The sequence below is a fragment of the Maniola hyperantus genome, chromosome 20 (genome assembly GCF_902806685.2).
Source record: "Maniola hyperantus chromosome 20, iAphHyp1.2, whole genome shotgun sequence".
In the NCBI taxonomy this organism is placed as follows: Eukaryota; Metazoa; Arthropoda; class Insecta; order Lepidoptera; family Nymphalidae; genus Maniola; species Maniola hyperantus.
In genome coordinates, this window is record NC_048555.1 from 2,234,165 (window position 1) to 2,258,356 (window position 24,192).

Here is a 24,192-nt window from a genome sequence, read left to right on the forward strand (position 1 = left end):
CTCCGGCTGTATGATCGTTGGGAATGGTGCAGTAGTGGACCGAAAATTCGACATTTTCTTTTATTTTCAGTTGCTAAATATGAAAACTGTGAAATCTGATAATGTTCTCAAAATACCTAAAATAAATAAAATCCCAAAAAAAAGATATTAAACCTTAGACTATAGAAAACTAATAATTTATAAAGGCGAAAGTTTGTATGTGTGTGTGTGTATGTTTGTTACTCCTTCACGCAAAAACTACAGGGCGGATTTGGCTGAAATTTGGAATGGAGATAGACTATACCCTGGATTAGCACATAGGCTACTTTTTATCCCGGTAAATTAACGAGTTCCTACGGGATTTTGGAAAATCCACCAGGGAGGCCTTGGAGGTTCACGACTTGGTCCGTGTGGATTTAGGTTTTTTAAAATCCCGTAGGAAACCTTTGATTTTCCGGGACAAAAAGTAGCTTGTGTTAATCCAGAGTATAATCTAATCTCCATTCCGAATTTAAGCTAAATCCGTTCAGTAGTTTTTGCGTGAAACAGTAACAAACATACCTTTATAATACTAGTGTGACAGTATGAAGTATAACTGTGACTCAGAAACTATTAAAGCATAGGTATTAGGGTACAGTTATAAACATTCATGGACAGGGACACACGAAAAGGACTAAACTTTAAGATGTCCCTACTTTTCTACGGAACCCTAAAGGATCAGGTAATTGATAAAAGATAAAGATAAGTAATAAAAAATAATATATTAATTCCTGATTACATATTTATAATTATATCACAATTATGGTTATTAAAGTAAAAAATAATATGTATTTCTATATCTTAGATCTATATGGCAGTAGTCTCCATTGTGATTGGACCATTTCTTTGTCGTTTTCTATTGAAGACAGTTTCGTTTCGTCTGAAAATAATAAAACAGTGTTAGGATTATCGAATTCATGTCGCATCTTCACAATTTCAATTTTGTCAGACCATGTAATCACCAAATAATATAAGTCCCTGGTTTTTATAAAATTGGTCCCTCGAACCGGATAAATTTTATAGGATTCTTTAACTTTCACCTGTTTATGATTGAAGCCTCACGATAGTCACAAGTACTTCTGCCTTGAATTCCTTTGTTACACGAAATATGACCTTAATAAACAAATGCATAGAGTTCAATATCGTCTAATACAAACCTCTGTCCAATATAAAATGTTGCACATGCCATATGAACGCTCTGGTTGGGACCGCCATGTTAACGTACCTGCGCTTTGGCGTTGCTATTTTACTAGACCAAATATAAACCTTAACAAACATATCCATAGAGTTCAATATGGTCTAACACTTACCTCTTTCCAATATGCACAAGCCGAATGCTGTAGTGGGGACCGTCATGTTAATGTATGGGAAGCTTGCGCCGGTTTACGCTTCAGCATAACTCCATTATTACATGAAATTTAACCTTAATACACAAGCGCATAGAGTGCAATATCGTCTAATGCAAGTACCTCTGTCCAATATGAAATGCTGCACAAGCCGTATGAAAGCTCTAGTGGGGACCGCCATGTTGACGTAAGGGAAGCTTGCGCCGGTTTGCGCTTTTGCGTTGCTCACGATGGTCGCTAGTACTTCTACCTTCAACTCTTTAGTTATACGGAATATGGGGCCGCCACTGTTAACAGATATAAATTTTAATCAAGACTAGCTTATGCTCGCGAGTTCGTCCGCGTGGACTACACAAATTTCAAACCCCTGTTTCACCCCCTTAGGGGTTGAATTTTCAAAAATCCTTTCTTAGCGGATGCCTACGTCATAATAGCTATCTGCATACCAAATTGCAGCCCGATCCGTCCAGTAGTTCGAGCTGTACGTTGATAGATCAGTCAGTCAGTCAGTCAGTCAGTCACCTTTTCCTTTTCATACATAAAAGACATCACATATATAAAAGAAAAATTCTTTTATATATGTATAATGTATATACCTATAGATTATAACCTCCTCCTATAGTTTATCTTTAAAATGAGATTGACACACAAACAGACACGTGGAGTATACGGAACTACAAGGGTTCCTTGTATTACTACAAATCCCTAAAAAGTTTATGCCATACATTTAATTGAACGAATGAGTGAATACATACCTGAAACCAGATTGTACGCAACACGAAGTCTGTATCATAGAAGGGGAGACATTGTTTATGTGGCCACTAGTTACTGTGGGTTTCAAGTCTTCTAGGTTGTTCTCGTTAAAGTACGGGTAACCAGCTGCTAGAACCGATTCTCCTGGAAAAATAATGTAAACAATTGGTCCCTCGAGCCGGATTATTTTATTGGGTTGTAAGGTTAGGTACTTTAGGTGTCCTGGAATTACTAATCAAACGAGTCACGGAGAGCCGCTTTATTTAGACAGCGCAAGACCGTGGCGTACAGAAATCTCTACAAGAGATATATGTTCTGCAGTGGACGTCTATCGGTTGAAACTGAAAGAAATAAATGTAAAAATTGGTCTTTCGAGCCGGATTATTTTATTGGGCTATAAGGTTAGGTATTTGACGTGTCCTGGGAATTACTAATCAAACGAGTCACGGGGAGCTGCTGGATTTAGGCAGCGCAAGACCGTGGCGTACAGAAATCCCTACAAGAGATATATTATATGTTCAGAAGTGGACGCCTATAAGTTGAAAGAAATAAAGAAACAAAATACATTTATGTATTTGTTGTTGGTGTCACAGATAAAAGCAAAATATACAAATGTAACGTTTTCAAATGGGTTTACTACAGCTCAACACAATGTCTTGCATCATATGCGTTAATACGCATAAAATGGTCCTCCTCCTTCACCTTTCTACTATCGTACCGCAAGCGTAGTCAAAATTCCACGGATACGTACAAAGCGATTTGCCTCCTCATTTCTAATTCGAACCGCTTACAATTGGAACACCCTTCCAGCATCAGTTTTCCCCTCCAATTATAATATAGGTACCTTCAAGACAAGAGTGAATAGGCATCTTTTAGGCAAGCGCGCTCCATCTTAGGCTGCATCATCACTTGCCACCAGGTCTGATTGCAGCCAAGCGCTGTCTATAAATTTAACAAAAAAAAAACGCTGATTTTCAACTGTGACCCGTTGACAATGATAATGATGAGTTGACAGTGGAAGTCAATGGATTTCAAGTGTGTTACCTTTTTCTGCAGGTTCCTCGGCGAATTCAGCGGGAATGAGATGTGTCCAGTTATCAGGGTTGGTGTACAGCAGTGCCAAGTCGTAGGCCTTGTCATCTTTAGTCTTGTATCGCACCATGGCCGTTTCCTTTTTGTTTTGGCAGTACACGGATACTTTGTAGGATGCGTGCTGTGAAACAGTGTGATATCCCGACTATAATATTATAAAGGCGAAAGCTTGTATGTATGTATGTATGTGTGTGTGTGTGTGTGTGTGTGTGTGTGTGTGTGTGTGTGTGTGTGTGTGTGTGTGTGTGTGTGTGTGTGTGTGTGTGTGTACGTTTGTTACTCCTTCATGCAAAAACTACTGGACGGATTTGGCTGAAATTTGGAATAAAGATAGATTATACGCGGAAAATCAAAGAGTTCCCGCGGGATTTTGAAAACCGTAAATCCACGCGGACGAAGTCGCGGGCATCAGCTAGTTAATATTAAATCTAAATATTAAAGGAAAAGGTGACTGACTGACTGACTGATCTATGAAGACACAGCTCAAACAACTGGACAGATCGGGCTGAAATTTGGCATGCAGATAGCTCCAAAAATCCTTTCTTAGCGTATGCCTACGTCGCATACGCTAAGAAAGGATTTTTGGAAATTCAACCCCTAAGGGGGGAAAATAGGGGTTTGAAATTTGTGTAGTTCACGCGGACGTACTCGCGAGCATAAGCTAGTCTTAAATATTAGGGTTGTGTTAATTTAGTAGGTAAATCCGGGGTGGAATTTACTAAAACAGTGAAACATTTATTTCTTAATTTTAAACTGAAATTCAAAATATCAAATTTCATGGGTATAACTGTTAAAATGCACATTACCTAACAAACTATAGTTTTATACAAACTTTCACCCCCTAGTTAATCCTCTTGACTTGAGGGTGGAATTTTTAAAAATCCGTTCGTGAGTGCTTAGAGTAGGTACGCGGCAGAAAATAATGTGGATCGGCCTTTAGAATGACAATTCGGCTTTGTAGAGCGTTGTCTCTGTCACTCATGCCTATATGACGTTTTGTCAGTCTCAACGACAGAGAGACAATGCTCTAAAAATTCGCTATCTACTTGTCAAGGTTTATGTACATTATTTTCTGCCGCGTAATGTACGTTGTAACAGGAACTTACTGTCAATATTTTAAGTTTCTAACCCCAGCAGTGTGCGTTGCCTGTCAGTCAGTCAGGATAAGTCCTTTTATATTAGGTAAAGGGTTGCAGTTGTTACAATTAGCTTAATTTTTTTTTGTAGTGATGCATTTCCACGCTAAAATACCTTTTTGGGTGCGAAAATGTAAGTTCTTCTTTTTTCTTCTTCTTCCTTACCATATCCCACGCTACGTGGGGTCGGCACAACATGTCTTCTTCTTCTTTTGCGAAAATTTAAGTAGGTACCAGCAGATAATGGAAATTATATGAGTCTGTCTGTCTTTTTATCACATGTCATATTACGAAAGTAGAGCAACTAGCAAGTGAGTACGTACGTTTTTGACGACATGTGCGCAAGTGAGCACGTGCCCGCGGCCCAGCCACACGCCCGCGCCCCACGCCGCGCCGCAACGAACCAGCATCGTTGTGCGGTCCACTATCTCTACAACACAACAAATACAAGTAAAAATTCACTCGATCTTGTTCCTTGTGTGCCTCGTACTGTACCTATGAGATTTTAGATCTCACAACATTCTCAAAAAACCCCGGCCAAGTGCGAGTCAGGCTCGCGCAATGAGGGTTCCGTAATAGTCCTATTTTTTCGACATTTTACAGGATAACTCAAAAACTATGATGCATAAAAATAAATAAAAATCTGTTTTAGAATGCACAAGTAAAGCCCTTTCATATGATACCCCACTTGATATAGTTATCTTACTTCGAATATTGAAAATACTAATTATTAGTTCATGACCACAATTTAATTTTTTTTGTGTGATGTAAGCCTAAATTCACGGTTTTCAGATTGTTCCCCTAAAGCCATCTATAAGACCCACCTACCTGCCAAATTTCATGATTCCAGGTCAACGGGAAGTACCCTATAGGTTTCTTGACACACAGACAGACAACAAAGTGATTCTATAAGGGTTCCGTTTTTCCTTTTGAGGTACGGAACCCTAAAAACGAAGAGAGGTGACGATAGTACTGATGATTACTGATATGATACCACAAAAAAAAAATGCAAAAAAAATTACAAAAAAATCCTTGGTATTGGATTGTGTTTAGGTAGTACTAGCTTATGCTCGCGACATCATCCGCGTGTACTATACAAATTTCAAACCCCTATTTCACCCCTTTAGGGATTGAATTTTCAAAAACCCTTTCTTAGCGGATGCCTACGTCATAATAGCTATCTGCATGCCAAATTTCAGGCCGATCCGTCCAATAGTTTCAGCTGTGCGTTGATAGATCAGTCAGTCAGTCACCTTTTCCTTTTATATATTTAGATAACATAACGCTAAGTTTTTGGTAGCGTTCTCAATCCGTATCTGTGATTAATACGATTGCGATGACAACTCACTGAGTATCTTGGAGTAGAGTGGCGAAGCAGGCGCCCTAGGGGGATGCATGGTGGGCACCCTCAGCTTGGCCGCCAGCACGGCACGTAGGGGCGCGACTAGTGTCAGGCCCACCCACTCGCCGCGCCACCACGACACGCTGCACACCACCGTGCCTACCAGCTCCTTACTAGAAAAGAGAAAAAAGGCATGAGAATTGAGATGTCGTGCGTCACAAGTCTGGCTCGTATAGAGAACAATACACACTTCCCATGTTATACTCTATTCACGGAAATAAGTTAGTAGGTTTAGGGCTCTCTTTGTTCCGTAATCCCATACAAATGACAGAGACAAACATCTCAGCGGGCGTTAACTATTTTGAGACACCAAACAATCAAAAAGAACAAATGAAATAACGATCACTATATTGGTCTTACAATCCTAAAACCTAGATCTCACTTTGGCCCCTCGGTGAAAACCGGTCCTCCTTCAGAGCCTAAAGCGGTGGCTGCATCTGTGAGCAGCAGGGATGGTCTTTTGCCGACCACTCCACATATAGCGCCTCGGGTCACTGCGTTCAGGAAAGCCTGAGAAATTAGAAATCTAATTTAATTTTTTTTTGTGACTAATTTTATCAAAACTATGTACACGTTGTTAGGTATATCATAGCATATTGCATGCTAATAGGCAGAATTTGGCTGTACCTTTTTGTTTTTGTAACATCTCCACTGTTTACCCATATTCGCAAAAAGAAATTTGAATTGAAAGAAAAATCAGAACCAAAAAGACACAATTAGGTTTATTCCCCTGAAAATTTATGAAGAAAACGAAAATGTTATCCATTTTTAGAGTTCCAAACCCAAAGGGTAAAACGGGACCCTATTACTAAGACTCCGCTATCCGTCCGTCTATCCGTCTGTCACCAGGCTGTATCTCATGAACCGTTGTAGTTACACAGTTGAAATTTTCACAGAGAACAAAATACTAAAAAACAGAATAAGATAAATATTTAAGGGGGCTTTCATACAGCAAACATGATTTTTTTGCTCGTTTTTATAGATAACTAGCTGATGCCCGCGACTTCGTACGCGTGGATTTAGGCTTTTAAAAATCCCGTGGGAACTCTTTAATTTTCCGGGATAAAAAGTAGCCTATGTCCCTTTCCAGGTACACCTATGCAAAAAATCACGTCGATCCGTTGCTCCGTTGCGACGTGATTGAAGGACAAACCAACAAACAAACACACTTTCGCATTTATAACATGGGTAGTGATGCTACGGTTTTGACTGATCTTGCACTTACGAAGGAAGTTTTTTTTTAATTTTAGGTAAATACACAGGATCACATACCTCGCATCCAAAAGGTGTGGAATGTACTTGAATACTGGTCCCTCGATCGGGCGGCGGCTTCACCATGTCCAGTAGTTCTGACAGCGGCCTGAGGGTTTTGAGACCTGGAAGCAACTGACGTCCCAATTGTTTAAGGATCTTTTTAAATAGGGTTGCTAGGGTAAAACGCCAAAATGCATCAAAAGGTTGTAGGGGTTGTTACATGCTATCGAATGCCCCTTAAACCTATTGGAGTTGCCAAATGCTTGCGAGTTGCGACAAACAGCAAGCGTGTGGTCGGGTGTTTGCGTATACTTGCCAACGCCTTGGAGTGTTCCGATTGGCAGGCAAGCCACCTGTGGTGTTTGCCGATGCTTGCTGTATATTGTTTGCTATACTTAGGCGTGAAGCGCGTCCATATGCATAAGGGTTTATGGAGTAGACGATCGTTTTATGTTTTTAAGACTTTGTTTGAACTTATAACTTGTTTTCATGAGTCATAAACATTATTTGTGGGTGATCATGCATTGCACTTCTAATCATTGCCTTATCAACTTTATCACACAATTAAAATTGATACTAAACTATATTGAATGTGTTTTACGCAATTACCCCCTGGGTATCCACTCACCTCTGTAATCACCCTCCAAATCAACCAGCACGAACACAGAGAGCAATGCTTTTCCTAGCCGAGTCTGTTTTTCCATATCACCATCTTGGTGACCGATTGTCCAACTATATAAGATATCGTCCACGCATCGGTCCAGCACTGGGCATTGCCATATGTGGCATATTCTGAAAATAAGATTAACTAGTCAGGATTCCAGATTTTAATATTGAAACGGATAGGAAATTATGCGGAGAACGCGTGAACCGTTTTTAACCGACTTCCATAAAGGAGGCGGTTCTCAATTCGGCCTGTTTTTTTTTTGTTTAACTTTTCTGATGGAACTGTTAAGGTGTGTAACACCCTTCCAGCGTCCATATTTCCTTCCACGTAGGCATAATCTACAAGTTAGAACAATTTATATGTTAATACTTCAATTTCAATGCTTGAGTACCTAGAATTGAATTAAACCTAGAATTCCAATTGGATTCGCACACGAAGGGTTCCGTACCATCATACAAGATATTTTAACATTTTTATAAGCAACACTGCAAGTGAGTGGCAATAGCGCCATCTATATGTGATTTAGTAAACTTTTTTTTTGTGAACACATTTTTTTTTGTGATGTAGCCACAAACTCACGGTTTTCGGATTTTTCCCTTTACTTGTGCTATAAGACCTACTTGCCAAATTTCATGATTCTACGTCAACGGAAAGTAAGGTTTTCTTGACAGACACGATGGACAGACGGACAGACAGACAGACAACAAAGTGATCCTACATCCAAGGGTTCCTTTTGAGGTACGAACCCTAAAAATGGAGTAGGCTCGAGCTAAGAAGAAAAAATCGCATTGTTAGATTACTTTACCTTCCAGTAAGAACCCTGACTTGGTAACTGCTGTGTTCAAAATCGATATCATTATCTAAGCTCCTCTCTCTACTTAACTTCTCAACATCCTCATAAACATTTGGCACTTTGGAGGCAACCTTTTCACACGTCACGTATATCTCTGGTAAATCGTTATAGAACTCCTCATTCATTAAAGGCCTTCCTCGAGCGTTTTTGATGGCATTCGCCTGTTTTAAAGGGGAGAGTATGGAGCCGTGGGTGAGGACCCAGCGGTTGGAAAATTTCAGGCCAGATGCTGATACGGTGAGGATGTTCGCCAGCTCGCCGTCATCTGAATAGTTGTATGAGACCATAACACCTTCCACACTCATTCTGGACGCTGGAACAGAAGCATTTTGGTTACTTACTACATTACAGTATGCGGCCGAAAGTAATGTATATCGACCTTTAGGAGAAAGCAAATGTTTAGAGCACTATGTCGTTGAGACCGACAAAACGTCATATAGGTATGAGTGACAGAGACAACGCTCTACAAAGCAGAAATGTCCTAAAGGCCGATGTACATTACTATTGGCAGCGTACTGTAAATTGTTTTCAAAACCTAATGTATTCTTCTACATATGCTTCTTTGGGCTATGCAGGTCCTTGGAAATTGCGCCGGCGAGGGACAGACCTTCGTTATATTATAAAAGCTGAAAGTTTCTCTGTGTATTGTCCCTAACAGAGGGAGGAACGATCAGCGACTATGAAGTTTGGATTATGTTGGTTTTGACAGATAACAAAGACGTAGGTATATAGGGGTACGGGACCCTGAAAATTGATTTAATAAAAAATAAAATCGGCTGCGCCTACAAAACTTAATTAAACTTCAGTGCGTAGGTACCTATCTCAGCCGGGGGTATTAAAAAAATACCTATTTACTTATTGAATTTTTCCGTAAACCGTAAACATTTTCAAAACCTGTGAAAGTAACCTCATAATAATTTAAAAAACCTATCCAACGCGGTCCCACTTGAGCGGATCGGATTTTTTTTCGATCTCCTTTTTTCATGTTTGGGATTTTTTCAAGATTATTTCGCCCAACGAGAGGGCTATGGCCTATGTTCCCTGAAGAATAAGTACCGGAATTAAGAAATTCGCAAAAGAACCAAGGTCAGCGTATCCATAGCAAAAATATTCTTAAAATAAATTGAATACAATAAATTGTGATACGGGTCTTTCATCGTCAAGATGGGCAATCATACATTGACGCTAAAAATATCTTCAAACCCACAATCAAAATTGTTAGAAAACTTCGATATTCATTGCTGCTTCTAATACACTGACAAATTAATAGCTATGGAATATGCTCCTGCGATAGTGGAGAGGCGCGGAAGAGTTGCAGTTTTTTTAATAGATATAGCGAGCAAACGAGCAGGCGGGTCACCTGATGTTAAGTGATTACCGCCGCCCATAAACATTTGCACTTGCAGCACCAGAGGAACCGCCGATGCGTTGCCGGTCCTTTAGGATTTTTTTTGCCACAAGTTGACAACTATCACCTCTGTTGAGCTCTCGCGTCACCTCATAACGACTTAGGAACTTAGACAATGTTGCTTGGAAGACATCTTGACCGAAAGAAACTCATCCGAATGGCCGAGTTGCCACTTGGACGAGTTTCTTTCGCTGATGAATCAGTCGATGAGTCAGAACTTTTACTTTTTGTTTAGTAGCCGATGCCCGCGACTTAGTTCGCATTTATTTAGGGTTTTAAATTCCGTGGGAAATGTGTTATTTTCCGGGATAAAAAGTAGCCTAGGTATGTCACTTTCCAGGTCTTTAACTATACCTATGCAAAAAATCTGTTGCTTTGTTGCGACGTGACTGAAGGACAAACCAACAAACCAATAAGCCAACAAACAAACACTTTCGCATTTGTAATAGAGTAGGTAGTGATTTAGATAATGGATTACAGGTATATAAGCAGCAATGGATATCGAAGTACTATTTAACTCAGGCTGTAATTGCATGGGGATATAAGTTGAGATCGCATGAAAATAGGGTATATTACAAATTTGCGCCCCATTTGTGCCATATCAACCACACCCTCGAGGCAAGTAATGAGGTGTTATTCAGCGGGTGGGCAATGAGACTAGTAATTTGTTCTGGTATAAAAAGAATCGTTTGGAATGGGGCTTTCAAGTTCTTTCAAGCGCCATCGATAGAGGCGCCCGTTTCGGTGTTCCTTTCTTTCTTCCGGCCATCAAAGAAGCGGTGAGTTTATTTTCTTTTTACGATAGGTAAATATTTTAATTATTTAATATCAAAATTCAGAAATGCGCGATTCAAGATTTCATTGTAGGTACTTTTGATTACGGGAGCTTTTAGGGTTTTCCCTGAGATTTTCATCAGGGAAAATGATTAATTAAAACACGTAAAGCCGATATTGAGGCTGCTTTAATAATGAAATAATAATCGGGCGACGCGCAGATCGCCACCGCGTCTAGACGCTGACCACGCAATTTACATTCGTGGAACACTATAGGTACGTCTTAATCTAACACAGATGGGCGAACCATAACTCCTCCATCCCTAAGAGGAAAATTATCGGAAGGATCGATTCTAGATTCATTCCGATGATTTTTCTTAATTAATGAACAGTTTGGCGATTTTAGCCAGGAGTAACATAAGAAGACAAAAATACTTAAAACTACAAAACCTGATGTCAGGTATCCTAAAATTACACTGAATTTACTGTCCTTTTGATCGTTTAAAACACTTTCAACAACAGCATTATGTTTCACTGAAAAGGCCATGTATTTCACTTCGTCTAAACTAATTGCTTCCACGTTAACTACACTTGCACCAGATAGAGTCTCATTTGCGTTTAATTGAGGTAGTGTAATAATTAGAATCATCTTCATATTATCTGATTCTACGATAATGCGGTGGTGGAGGTGAATTCCATAAATTTCCAGCTCACACGGTTCGTCGATTGTGACCAGGGTAAGTCCATAATGATATAACGCTCGATTATCTGCAGTGCATAGGAACTGATTGCCGATAGAAAATTCTTGACATGATTTAGCAAGCGGTAAGTACATACTTTATTCCTTTCGCCAAAAGGTAAGGATATTTGGGAATGATAGCTAGGGTTCTAGAGTTAGAAATTACTTTTAAATGATACATAGAGTAATTCTGTAGAGTTCACAATTGATTAATGTAAAATAGAGATTTTGCGTAACGCTAATGCTGTTTCAATTTCACTTAAACTAACAAAGATAGTACGAGAACTACTTCTAAATATACTAAATAATCCTGTAAAAAGTTACAAAAATCTAATTGTTTTGCTAAGCAGCTGATTACATTAATAAAACGATCAAACATTTTAGAGACAATCAAGTCAGTTTCTTTTATATTAAGTTTTTAGATGAAAAGCCTGTGACTGCATCACCACTAGCAGGACATAGCAGAACCTGTGGAGGATGTTTAATGTTTTTATTGGAGGTTTTGGATTTCCTTTCTCCTACTTTTATTGGTAAAATATTTCCTTCAGAACGACATATAACTTTTGCTTTGATATATCTAGGTTTATCTTTACTTTTACGCCTATTAACATCCTTTGCAAAAACAATGTTTCCTTCAGAAAACTCAATATTAGCTTCGCCACGTTTCTTTTTCCTAACCTTTTTCTTTATTCCCTCAATGCTAAAAAGATCAATGAATAATTCCTGAAACGGGGCATTCTGGGTTTTCGTTAGCTGTAAAACAGGTTTTCTGTTTATGACCTCATTCAAAATCGGTATCCCAGTTAAATCTGGATTTATAGCTAAATTAATTGTATCTGTTTTACTAGATTCTGGTCGTACTGGGAAATCATTTACGTTTTTACCATTAAATTCTATGGAACTAGCGGTTGCTGTTCGGTTCAAATCTAACATAGTTACTGTAGATGAATCTTTGCTACTCAAATTTTGATCTACGTTAACTTTTAGTGACAAATTTTCTTCGCTTGAATTTAGAGTAATAATTTTAATTGTAGACAGAGCATCAGCATCGCCTGATTTTTGATCGTTGGGTAACTTATCTTGCTGTTCTGACCTTGGAGGTATATTAATCGTATAATTTAAATTGTCATTTATAATTGGAATACAAGTAGTGCTAGTTTTCAATAACTGGTCTTTCAAATCTATGATTGCGCCTAATTGTTGTAAAAGATCATTACCAATAAGTCCGTCATAACGGTTGTCTACGTCATATAAGTAGAACTTATGCCAATTTTCATTTCTGAAACTAGGTAAGAGAGGAATTTCTATCACTTCGTCATGCCTACTAGAAGCATGAGTGCTAACTACTTGAAATTGTTCTTTTCTAATAGAGTCACTAAAATACTCATGAGCTTTTCGAGGACTGAGAAAAGATCTCATACTGCCTGTATCAATCATCATTTTTGCGTCTATTTCTTCCAAATAAATATAGGGAAGTTTTAAATTGGGATCACAATTTAATTCTATGACTTCTTGTTTATTTGCAGAGGCTGTTTTCTGAAAATCCGGAATTGGGGTTTCAATATCATTTAGTGGTACTGATTTATGATAAGATACGTTAGAGTTAGAATTTTCTGTTTGATTTATGTCAACGTTATAACCGTAGTTAATGTCATTTGAAGAGTCATTGTCATACTTATAATGCTGCCGTCCTAAAGCTAAAGTGTCGTTAACTACCACAACCAAGTTTCGAGATATGATCAAAAAAGCGCGAATTTATAAAGAAATTATGCCATTTGATAACTAATAAACGTATACAAAACTTGAAACTATGAAAATGTAGAGCAAATAGAGCACTTTTGAATAGCTGTATTTTTAAGTTTCTAGAGTAAATAATAATTAAAGCAGGACAGTTTTGGCTTTTTAGTCTAGCATTTTTTCTAACAACGTCTTGTATTTACATAACTTAAATGTCGTTAGATTACCCTTTAAGACGTTTAAGGCTTGGATTGCATTTACTTTTTTTATCCTTTTACGAAACTTAAAAAAATTGTATAATTACTAAAGTAAAATGACTCTAAAAGACTTTAACGACATTGTAGGTTAGGTTATGATCCTTAAAACTATCAATAACATAACACTTAAAATGCGGCTTTTGTAATTTAAACACATTTTAGTCTAGTAGAATAGAAATAGTTTGTATACAGTAGCGTTTTTTGGGGAGAATTGCTAAACTAAAATGTGGTTTATTGCAAATGATCGAACCGTAGCGACGTTTTAGGTTAGCATTGTTTATAAACATTTGAGGTTTTCCAATGAAAGTAACGGTAACTACAACAATTGAAAGAGGAACAGTCCGAAAGTAGTCTCTTAATTTGTTAAAACTTATAGTAATAGTGCTAGAAATCTGTAATTTGGCATGGGTATAAATATTAATCACGCCGACAAAGTGGTGAAATAAAATTGTGATAAATATTATTTTTAGGGTGGCTCTCCTTCATGTAAGGGGGGGTGAATTTTTTTTTCTCGTCTACCCCATAGTGTGAGATATCGTTGAATAGGTCTTTTAAAAATACTGTGGGTGTGGGAACATCATTTTTCAATTTCTAGATCCGTTGTAAAATATGATGTTTTAATTAAAGTGCTAATTTTTATTAGAGTCAAGTGTCTACCCCCTTTATCAGCCATATTATGGTTGTACAAAGGAACGTGAAAAAATTCACAGCAGCAGTATATAATATAATCAATTTTAAAGGAAAACTATCATGGCTAAGTAGGGTTCACAGGTTAAGGAGTTAGTTGTATCTGTTTTTCGAGGTTAATTATTGTACGTAGATATTACGAGTAGCATAGTAATGTATATTATAGTTTTATTGTATCTATTGTATTTGTGATTGATCGTAATCCTAATAATATTTTTTCCAACTTCCCCTGTGAAGCTGGATTTTATGACTCTCTCTTCAGTTACCATCGTCCTTTGTGGGCCCGTTTGTAGAAGTGAACCGTGAAAAACCATGGATTTAAAAATATCCTCAGTATTCATAAATAAAATAAAAGCACTATCTTAGGTTAGCTGTAATAATTGTGACATTACAAAATCCATAAAATCATACAATTTTCCTTTTTTCTTCATAGCAAGTCCTCTTAGTCCGTTATGTCCTCTTGTTTTCTTCCCACCACGCTATCATTCCAGAGTACAGTGAGAGGTTTGAACTCATTGGTTATTTTGCCTATTGGTGCAAACGTTTGATTGAATGCCACAAGGCGTTTACAGAAAGCTCTCGCAGGCGCACTAGTCAAAGTTAGAAGCTTTTGAAATGTGGGTATACAGAAGAATGTTGAAAATCTCTTGGGTACAGTGTATCAAAAATGCAACTGTACTACAAAGGCTAAGTGAAGATCTTAAAATCCTGAAGACTATAAAAGTGCGGAAGTTGGAGTACTTCAGCCACATTATGAGAAATAGCAAATACGACCGCCTTCAGCTCATTATTCGGGGGAAAATAGCCGGCAGTCTTACCACCAGGCCGTAGAAGAACATCCGTGGCTAAAGAATTTACGCCAATGGTACGGGAAGAGTACCCGATCTCTTTTCCGAGCAGCAGTGTCCAAGGTGCAGATAGCTCTAATGATTGCCAACCTCCGATAGGAAACGGCATTGCAAGAAGAAGAAAGTCACAACCTCGCGAGATGCGGGAATAGTTAGAGACATTAAAGTTATGTATTGTGGGATAGAGTTATTTTAGGATAGGAAACAATATTTTTTTGCAAAATATCACTAAACTGTAACGCGTTTATGTGTCATTAAAGACATTTTAGTCTAGCATTTTCGTTTAAAGACATTTAAGTTATGGAATAGTGCACCATAATTTTGGAGAAAAACTTAATTTAAAAATAAGTAAAGTGACTTTAAAGACATTTTAGTTAAGGAATTTAAGAAAAAAACCTGCTTTGAGACATTTTAGACTGGCAAATGGCGTTTAAGTGTTGTTATCATATGAACAGGTAGTTATTTAACGACGTTCTTCATATTTCTATTTCAAAAACTACAGCAGCTAGGAAAATACCGGTTAGATTGGTCGATAGAAAAAAAATTTCTAAGTAAGATAGCGTTAAAAAGTCAAATTTGGCCAAATGTTGGTTAACGACGTTTTAGCTTGAGGACGGCAGAATGATCGCCATAGCTCGGAAAGCTGTCCTCATCGTTAGTCAAAGTTAATTCGTTCAACTGAAAATTTTGTTGCATTTTCGGCTGTGCTGTTCTCATAGATACGTCATTAGTTGGTTGTTGGGATTGTGGTGTTTTATACCCAAATTGTTGCGGGGGTTTGTACCCAAATTGTTGTGGTGGTTTGTACCCGAATTGTTGCTGGGGTTGTGGTGGTTTATACCCAAATTGCTGTGGGGGTTTGTACCCATATTGTTGTGGAGGCTTGTACCCAAATTGTTGTGGAGGCCTGTACCCAAATTGTGGTGGAGGCCTGTACCCAAATTGTTGTGGGGGCATGTACCCAAATTGTTGTGGGGACATGTACCCAAATTGTTGTGAGGACCTAATCCCTAACTGTTGTGGCTGAAAACCTAATTGAGGTCTATGACCGAACACTGGGTTTGGTGGTTGACCTTGACCCTGAAATAGAGGCATCTTCATTTGTGGGTTATTAAAATTAATTGGCCTTGAACTCGAACTCATTATTGGGTTATTACCATGCACACGATTACGCGTCTTATATTGCTCTAAAAAGTTTACTTCTTCGAGTACGATACTTAAAGCCGCCTCTAAAGTAGTGGGTGCCTTCAGCCTAACAATACGCACCATATTTTCGGGAAGATTATACAGAAACACGTTAAGAGCTGTGTTATTATATATAACTGCCTTAGAATGTTTTAATTCCAAATTATCGCTCGAATTTACCTTCGACATTAATAACGAACGAACACTTTGGATTCTATTGCAAAAATCAAGAAAACTTTCACCTGGATTAATTTTTAAAGATTCTAACTCGATATTAATGCACGCTTCACTGCGAGGGTCTCCAAAATGTTGGATTAACAAAGCTTTTAATGCGGACCATGTAACGATGTCTTCTCGTTCGGACAGGAGCGCAGCTGCATCGTCTTTTAATCTACTCGTTAAAACATTAAAAATGTAAAAATTTTGTTCATCATTTCCTTTAAACCGATCAATCACGTAACTGTCTTTTATCACCACCATACAAAGGAATTAATTGCACGATTTCCTTCGGTACAGATAAGATGGACGGGGTTGCCATGATAATAGTAATTAAATGAGGATGCAACTGGCTTTCAAAAAAAACTTTAACTTAACACAATAGACACACACGTGCCCTTAACACAGTAGACACATACGCGCCCTTAACAAAATAGACACACACGTACCCTTAACACAGTAGACACACATGCGCCCTTAATAAAATAGACACACATGGGCCCTTAACACAATAGACACACACGGGCCCTTAACACAATAAAAGCGTAATGTAAAAATAAAAAAATTGGAATTAGAAATAAGATTTGTATAAGTTATAAATTAATAAAGTAAAAAGTACATTACCGTTAAAACTTATATATTTTTGTAAATAGGTAGGTAATTCAACTTGAAATTAAAATAATTTCATTTTAATTTCTAATATTAATTTATTTGCAAATAATTTTTTTGATTATAATAAAACTTAAATTAAAATAAATTCATTTTAATTTATAATTTATACTTAATATCTTTGCAACAATTAAAAAAATACATTTTATATTAATAGTCTCTATATTTGTAGGACAAAGGATTGGCGAAAGGATAACTCACCGCTTCGCTATTTCCATACTTGGCCCCTTTTTCACACTCGTCACAAAAGAAAATTTATTTGTTTTGGTTCTACGAATTTTCCTTTACGATTTTAAGTCGGAAAATCCGTCCCGGGCTGCGCCACTTTTGATTACGGGAGCTTTTAGGGTTTTCCCTGAGATTTTCATCAGGGAAAATGATTAATTAAAACACGTAAAGCCGATATTGAGGCTGCTTTAATAATGAAATAATAATCGGGCGACGCGCAGATCGCCACCGCGTCTAGACGCTGACCACGCAATTTACATTCGTGGAACACTATAGGTACGTCTTAATCTAACACAGATGGGCGAACCATAACTAGGTACCTCATTAAAAAAAATAAGCTGGAATCCAGAGCCAGTGGATGAATAACATCGTAGAATAACTTGAACTAACTGATTTATAATTTCAATGACTATCTCTAAGTTTCCGTAGTGTAGCGGTTATCACGTGTGCTTCACACGCACAAGGTCCCCGGTTCGATCCCGGGCGGAAACAGTTTTTTTTTGTTTTCTGTGTTCAAATTCATTTTTGTAACATAGTCCAAGAAATTATAATTTATTTTTATTAACGAAATAGTATTAATTTCAATTTTATTAAACGAGAGAAAGATAGTGTTAATGCTATTCATATTAGTAAATAGTAATTACAAATTATTGAACTTACGCTTGCGTAGGTGTTTTGTGTGATTATAATCGCACAAAACTATTAATATATTAAAGTCGTTGATCTATAATAATAAATTAGCTTGTTTCATAATTAGATAATAAGGTGTACCGTGTAGCCTCTAAAAGTCATGCTTTGAATATGTTAATAATAAATTGTTTATTTATTTTATATATACTCACAAAAATTGCTGCGGAAGGAATTTCAGCATGAGCTAATGAGTTAGTCTTTACAATATTATTAAAATTATAAGGTTAGGTACCTGATCACTTCTGTACTTTTTTAGGGGTTTAAAATACATTGTGGTCAATTTATAGATAATTTAAAATTATTTAAGGTTAAAAGTTTGATAACTACCCTAGACAGGCAAATAGGCAGGTACAAAAGTTACAAAGATAAACTGGCATTTCGCTTGGTTCATATTTTACCGTTTGTATTTATAAAGAAAACCTATAAAAGTAGGTATTAGAATTACGTAAAAAGTACCGTGCCGACCAATAAAGAAAAAAAACCAATAAGTACTAAAATTAATTAGTAAGATATTAAAAACAATGTGACGATGTTTTTGACATTTTTAAAAGCCTAGTTTAGTAATAAGCTAAGCTGATTCCTAGTTCCATGGTACCTATACCTACTTAGTAGTTTTTAAAATTTCACACATTTAATAAAATAAAAATTATGATTTATATAGTAATTAGATAAGGCTAGCTTTAAGTTTTATTGTAATATTAAAAAAGCTATAAAATAAAAAGCAAAAAGAATTCCTTCGAGCCGGATTTGAACCAGCGACCTATGGATGACTTTGATATTTCCTCTACAGTCCACCGCTCTACCAACTGAGCTATCGAAGGTTGGGAGAATTTATCGAATTTAAGCGATACATTCTGTGGCATCAAAACTTCAATATCCAAATACAGTTATAGGGTAACAAGGTTCTTGTAAATAATAGGAATAAATTCTTCATAATAGCTATAATATTGTGATAATTTTTTTACATAATATGATATGGTGATTTTTTATATTATTGTAAAGATTTTATAAAAGTAGGTTTTTATTTATTTCTTAAACAAAAATTTATAATAATAATATAATGGTTTCCTTGAGCTATATTAAATGTATTTTTTAAATAATTGATTTTTTAATATTATGTAAATCCCAGTAGTGTTTCAGTTACAGTTTAAATTACAACCTTGAATAAAAGGATCTTACTTTCAAGAGTCAATGAACATTATTCGATTAATTATTTGATGTTCGATTACAACTATCCTAGTATGTTTAAACATGTACTACAGACATGATCGATTGATATAATGATTAATTATTTATAATTGGCTAAGCAATAAGAAAATAAATCGATGTTTCGACATAAAGATAAATTTCGATATAGTGAAATCTGCCACTTTCATTCAAAGATTAGATTAGTCGGGGGTTTAAAAGATAACTTGGTTCTTTTGTATAATACACAGTAAAGTAATTCATAATAGGTAGGTAAGTATATACGCTGTACGCATGTATACACGTACTACTACTAGATATAATTAATATTATTCTATCAAGACTTACTACTTTAAGCAGTGGTAGGGCCAAACTTGTAATTAAATAATATAAATGTCTTAAGAAATTTTCTCATTACTATTTGCATAGATACTTATTACGACTTATGGTATATTCACATTTTTTAAATAAAACCTGTTTTCTAAACTCTGCACTCAATCTTCTGCTGCCACATTTTTAAAACAGGAGATACGACGCATTTATGACTAATAGAAAGAAATGGCACGCGCCCCAGTTGCATCAGAATGACTGACCCAAACCTAGAACATTGAACTTAACCAGTTAATTGTGAATATTATCGCCTATGAAACAATGTTTAATGTTTTACAGTTCATAATATAGATTATTCATTATAGTACATAATCAATTTACAAAGTAAGCAATTTATAAATTTATTATTATTATTATTATTGATTCAATAACCATGAACGATAACTATGTAATCTATTGTTTAACTAATTAGCATCTAAAGTCAAGTTCCAAATCATTTATTTTACACCAGCTTATGCTCGCGACTTCGTCCGTGTGGACTACACAAATTTCAAACCCCTATTTCACCCCCTTAGGGGTTGAATTTTCAAAAATCCTTTCTTAGCGGATGCCTACATCATAATAGCTATCTGCTTGCCAAATATCAGCCCGATCCGTCCAGTAGTTTGAGATGTGCGTTGATGATCAGTCAGTCAGTCAGCTTTTCCTTTTATATGACTTATAAAAGATTCAGGCTTTACCATTTATAAAAAACTAAATGTCAAATGAATTTGTACAGTGGAGCCTACAGCCTAGTCTGACCACCAATCTGACCACTGGGAAAGACCACAAGAAATCTAGCAGTTACTATTTTCAAAAAAGCCAGATTACTCCCATGGATCTAAAGTCGTCGACGATGAGATTTTTCTGTATTAGTCGGTAATACACATTGAAGATTACAATTTTAAGCAAAATATGTAGTTTTTGCACAAAAAATTATGCACATCGCGTGAACGAATTATGTAACAAAAGGAAATAATTAGCGCCCACTGTCAATTGGTGATTGGACGAGAAGGATGGTGTGACCATCACGCCTTAGTACGCTTGAGTAACACCGTTACTTGCACGCACAGTTCATTTGATATGACGGTCAGATTACATATATCCTATGCTGAATTTATAAAACAAGATCACATTTTACACTCAAGCATTGACGTCAACCTTAGTAGAACATTTTTGATGTTCAAAAATATCTTGGCAACTGATTGTAGGGAGTACGAACAATGTTTATTTGACAAGAAATATTATATTATAAGCGTTTTGTTAAAAAAGTGTCATATATCTAAACAATTATCATCCCGGTAGGTACTTTTGTTTTGAAGTTTTCGTCTTATCTTACCCAAGCCAGAAATAATTGCAGACTGAGTTCAGATGAATTATCTGATGACGTTTGACTAGGTACGATCTTACGGTCGGTTTGTACGTGACGGATGCCAAAGGATCCATTTGGTACGGTATCTGGTATCAGTCACACGTATTCCCATTAGGTTTTGTGTAAAACAACGACGGAAATGGCCAGCTTCAGCTTCGGTTGTACTTAACTGACCAATTGAACTAACCAGCATGAGTAATCCAGGATCCGGTTCCGTTATTACTCCCTTCTCTACAATCCAGTAGTTTTTGTTAGTAATTATCATTCCTGACATTAATTCTTTGACACCAGTACCTACCTACCTAATGATGTTCAACAAAACAGCGATATCAACTAAAGCATTAACATTTTTAGAAAGCCCAAGATAATTACGTACAAGATAATTACGTACTTAATTAGTTGTTTTCTTAAAAATTCTGTTGTATTGTACACAATCTCTAAACTAAATTAACAGGTGTACAGTTATTGCTATCTTTTTCTGCAGGAAGTATTGTGAAATGGATAGCAATACATTTAGACCTATCATTTAAGTGCAGAGTTTGTGTTCTTATTCGATTTTCAAAATAAACTAAAATAGCAAGTTCATATGGAAATAGATTAGATTTCTATAGACAAAGTTGCCTTCTCACCTAAATTGTAAGTGCCACTCATATTTATCGCTCCCAGCGATATAAGGAGACAAGCGTTACGATAAGCCCACGACAATACAATAATGGACGCTCTTTTGCCTAATGGACCGCATCCTGCCCGGCTCAAGCAGCTCCAGTCAATGCTAAGAGCCCGTTTCTCTCGCTCCTGTATTAACGTTTACATGTGCTCCTTTTACAGAAACAAAAATTCCTGCCTTTGTTCGTTTCCGTGATCGTGCCTTTAATCACGTTCCGCTTTATTATTCACATCCTCGCGTGGGTTTCGAGACTCGTAGTCGGCTTGTGGCGACTTCTTCGACGACGACCGACGCGCATCGTCGGTTATGAACGATGTACTCTCGTGTATATCGATAGCGATAACGAAAACGGCCTTCCATCCGAGTTTCCCTACGAACTTCTTTGACAGTGTGTAGGATGCAGTGACAACAAAGTGTACTTTCGAAGAGAATTTTCATTGTGGTGCATATTGCAACGGATATGCCTGCATTTCGACGCCTGGCATCGAGTGTAAAGAAAAAGAAATCACTTTCGCCGGCTCGGTCTTCGAGTCAGTCGCGCAGTTCCATTTACTTGATGCGATAACGTTTTAGGTGAGTGCATTTTTTCGAAGTCATTAGTGCAAAGTGGAGTATCCCTTAATGGTCATTTATGTTGGGTGTGTTGTTTGAAAGGTGTGCAAAGTGGTTGTGGGTTTTATTTTAAAGGATTTTGATCACGGTAAGTTTATTTGTGAATTGTTTTGGGGCTTTTTGGGACACGTTGCAGTTCAAACGTAGGTGAACCAGGCAGGTACGTGAAAGGAAGAACCTTGTTAAGTGCATAGTACAACAACAAACGATTTTAAAATATTTCGCTAGTAGGTATAAGCTTTTTACTTTCGTAAAACTACGAAACAAAACTAAAAGTTTGTATGTAAATAGATAGATAATCTAACTAAGACGTAGCTAGTCCACCTTTTTAGAGTTTTATGGACAGCGTACTGGCTTTGATTTTAAACTTAGCTGTTTTTAAAACGTAAACAACTTGAACTAAACAATAATAAACGGTGAACGAAATAGCTTTTGCCTGCGACTTCGTCCGCGGTACATATCTATGTGATTTATAGCCTTTTACTTCTGAAAAAAGTACCTTAGCTAGGTATCTAATGATATTTTTTTAAAATTAAAATCGGTTCAGTAGTTTCAGAGTTTATTGATTACAAACTAATAAAATATCTCTCCTATTTATATTAGTAGCTTAACCTACCTATGTAGTATGTACATAGGTAAATAACCTACCTGATGAAACTATATGTAGGTACCTAGTACCTACCCTACCAGGTATTTCACTTCGGTCACCGACACTAAACACATTTCGTAATAGGTACAAAGCTGGCGAAAAACGTCACAAACAATATCGCGTAATCTAATAGGTGGCAGAGTTAACTGGAAATTACTATGCAATAACAATAAACGGTGACCTCTATGAACTTTACAAGTCAGACTGCAAAGGAAAATTATGCGCCTCTTTCATTATAATTTTTGTCAAAAACCATGCTAAATACTTACTAAGTATAAATACGTAAACTCAGATTGTAAAAACAAAAATATGAGAATCGTGTTTTAATTAATTAATTGTTACTCACCGTTTTCGATGTTTGTTTGTTTACAATTTTGAGGTTAGATTTGTAAATTCTTGATGATAACTTTCGAACACGTTTATCATGCACAATTGCGGGGCTAAGACTAACACGCGTGATAAAGTTACAATTGTTTACTACATTTTATAATATTTTGAGGATTAATACAAAGTAATCAGAATTAATAGTTAATAATTCGACCCAGCGATATCAGCTGATGAACTTTAGTGCAAGCAAAGCAAAAGCAATGTTGCCAGTTTGTATTCATTTGACGCTCATTTATTTTCATTCATACTTCAGTCCGAACCATTTTACAACATAGCACGCCGGTGTAAATACAGATGGCGCTGATATTTTTTTTATTATTCAAACAATAAATTCGTATTTTGTGCTAATCTACCTAAATACATCCTATTATATCCTCACCTCATCATGGACATCCGAGTAAATTTTTTCATGATAGGCAGGTATGATAAATCTAATAAATTTGAGCCCTGTAGGAATTTCGTATATCATTTTTTGTTTTTATAAAAAACTGGTCAAGCGCGAGTCGGATTCGCACACGATGATGGGTTACGTGGCTATTTTGAAATTTTTATTATATTTTGTTTTATTATTTATAGCCGCAATAGATATATACAATCTGTGGAAATTTCAACTTTCTACCTACTTATCGTTCATGAAATACAGTAGGTACAAAAAATAATGTACATCGACCTTTAGAATGAGATTTCGGTTTGAATAAATGATTTCACTTTTGACTTTTAATAGGGCCCCGTTGGCACCCTTCGGATACGGAACCCTAAAACGCGATGCAAATGCATTTCATCTTTGTGACGCGGTTGCTTACCTCTGTTAGCCTCTGTTCCTCACTGTATGGTTGCTAAGCTATGCACCGCCAGGGGCGTGCAGGTCATAGAGGCATAAATGCACTGCTTACCCCAGTTGTAATAGCTCAATGCATATTTTTCATTAGGGGGCATCCATAAATTACGGGAGGTGTTTTTTTGAATTTTCTGTCCCTCCCTCCCCCCCTGGT

At 36.7% G+C, this 24,192-nt stretch overlaps 2 protein-coding genes and 2 non-coding genes across 6 annotated transcripts in view; 2 read left to right on the forward strand and 2 right to left on the reverse strand.

The window, feature by feature from the left end:
- Positions 1-721: 721 nt before the first annotated feature.
- Positions 722-23,390, reverse strand: LOC117991922 (peroxisomal leader peptide-processing protease). The gene is made up of 11 exons (XM_034979560.2): positions 23,160-23,390; positions 8,474-8,834; positions 7,630-7,793; positions 7,020-7,123; positions 6,130-6,257; positions 5,694-5,860; positions 4,669-4,775; positions 3,162-3,330; positions 2,120-2,261; positions 1,488-1,651; positions 722-898 (listed from the first exon to the last, which is right to left on the reverse strand). Exons 2-11 carry the CDS (start codon positions 8,824-8,826, stop codon positions 813-815), a joined length of 1,584 nt encoding a protein of 527 aa, XP_034835451.1. The 5' UTR covers positions 8,827-8,834; positions 23,160-23,390; the 3' UTR covers positions 722-812.
- The window catches only part of ITP (ion transport peptide), a 104,127-nt gene continuing 90,490 nt past the window's right edge, over positions 10,556-24,192 (forward strand). Inside the window, exon 1 of one of the 3 annotated variants that reach the window (XM_069505521.1) lies at positions 10,556-10,708. The gene's annotated coding sequence lies outside the window, so the exon portion shown is untranslated. Of the gene's footprint in view, positions 10,709-21,669; positions 22,126-22,160; positions 22,253-24,192 lie in introns of those variants that run through there. The other 2 variants (XM_069505522.1, XM_069505524.1) reach the window with 2 other exon arrangements.
- On the forward strand, positions 17,689-17,761 carry TRNAV-CAC (transfer RNA valine (anticodon CAC)). Its single transcript has one exon. It is a non-coding gene; the product is annotated as a tRNA-Val (tRNA).
- TRNAY-GUA (transfer RNA tyrosine (anticodon GUA)) lies at positions 18,692-18,780 on the reverse strand. The gene is given in 2 exon segments: positions 18,692-18,727; positions 18,744-18,780. It is a non-coding gene; the product is annotated as a tRNA-Tyr (tRNA).

What these genes read in the sequence shown, in the direction of transcription:
- LOC117991922 (XM_034979560.2), bottom strand. Translation starts at nt 8,826, where the DNA reads ATGAGTGTGGAAGGTGTTATGGTCTCATACAACTATTCAGATGACGGC. An exon ending in GTCAGGGTTCTTACTGGAAG is followed by an intron (nt 7,794 to 8,473) that starts GTAAAGTAATCT and finishes TCTTATTTTCAG; the next exon opens with AATATGCCACATATGGCAAT. An exon ending in GTTTTCACCGAGGGGCCAAA is followed by an intron (nt 5,861 to 6,129) that starts GTGAGATCTAGG and finishes TCTCTTTTCTAG; the next exon opens with TAAGGAGCTGGTAGGCACGG.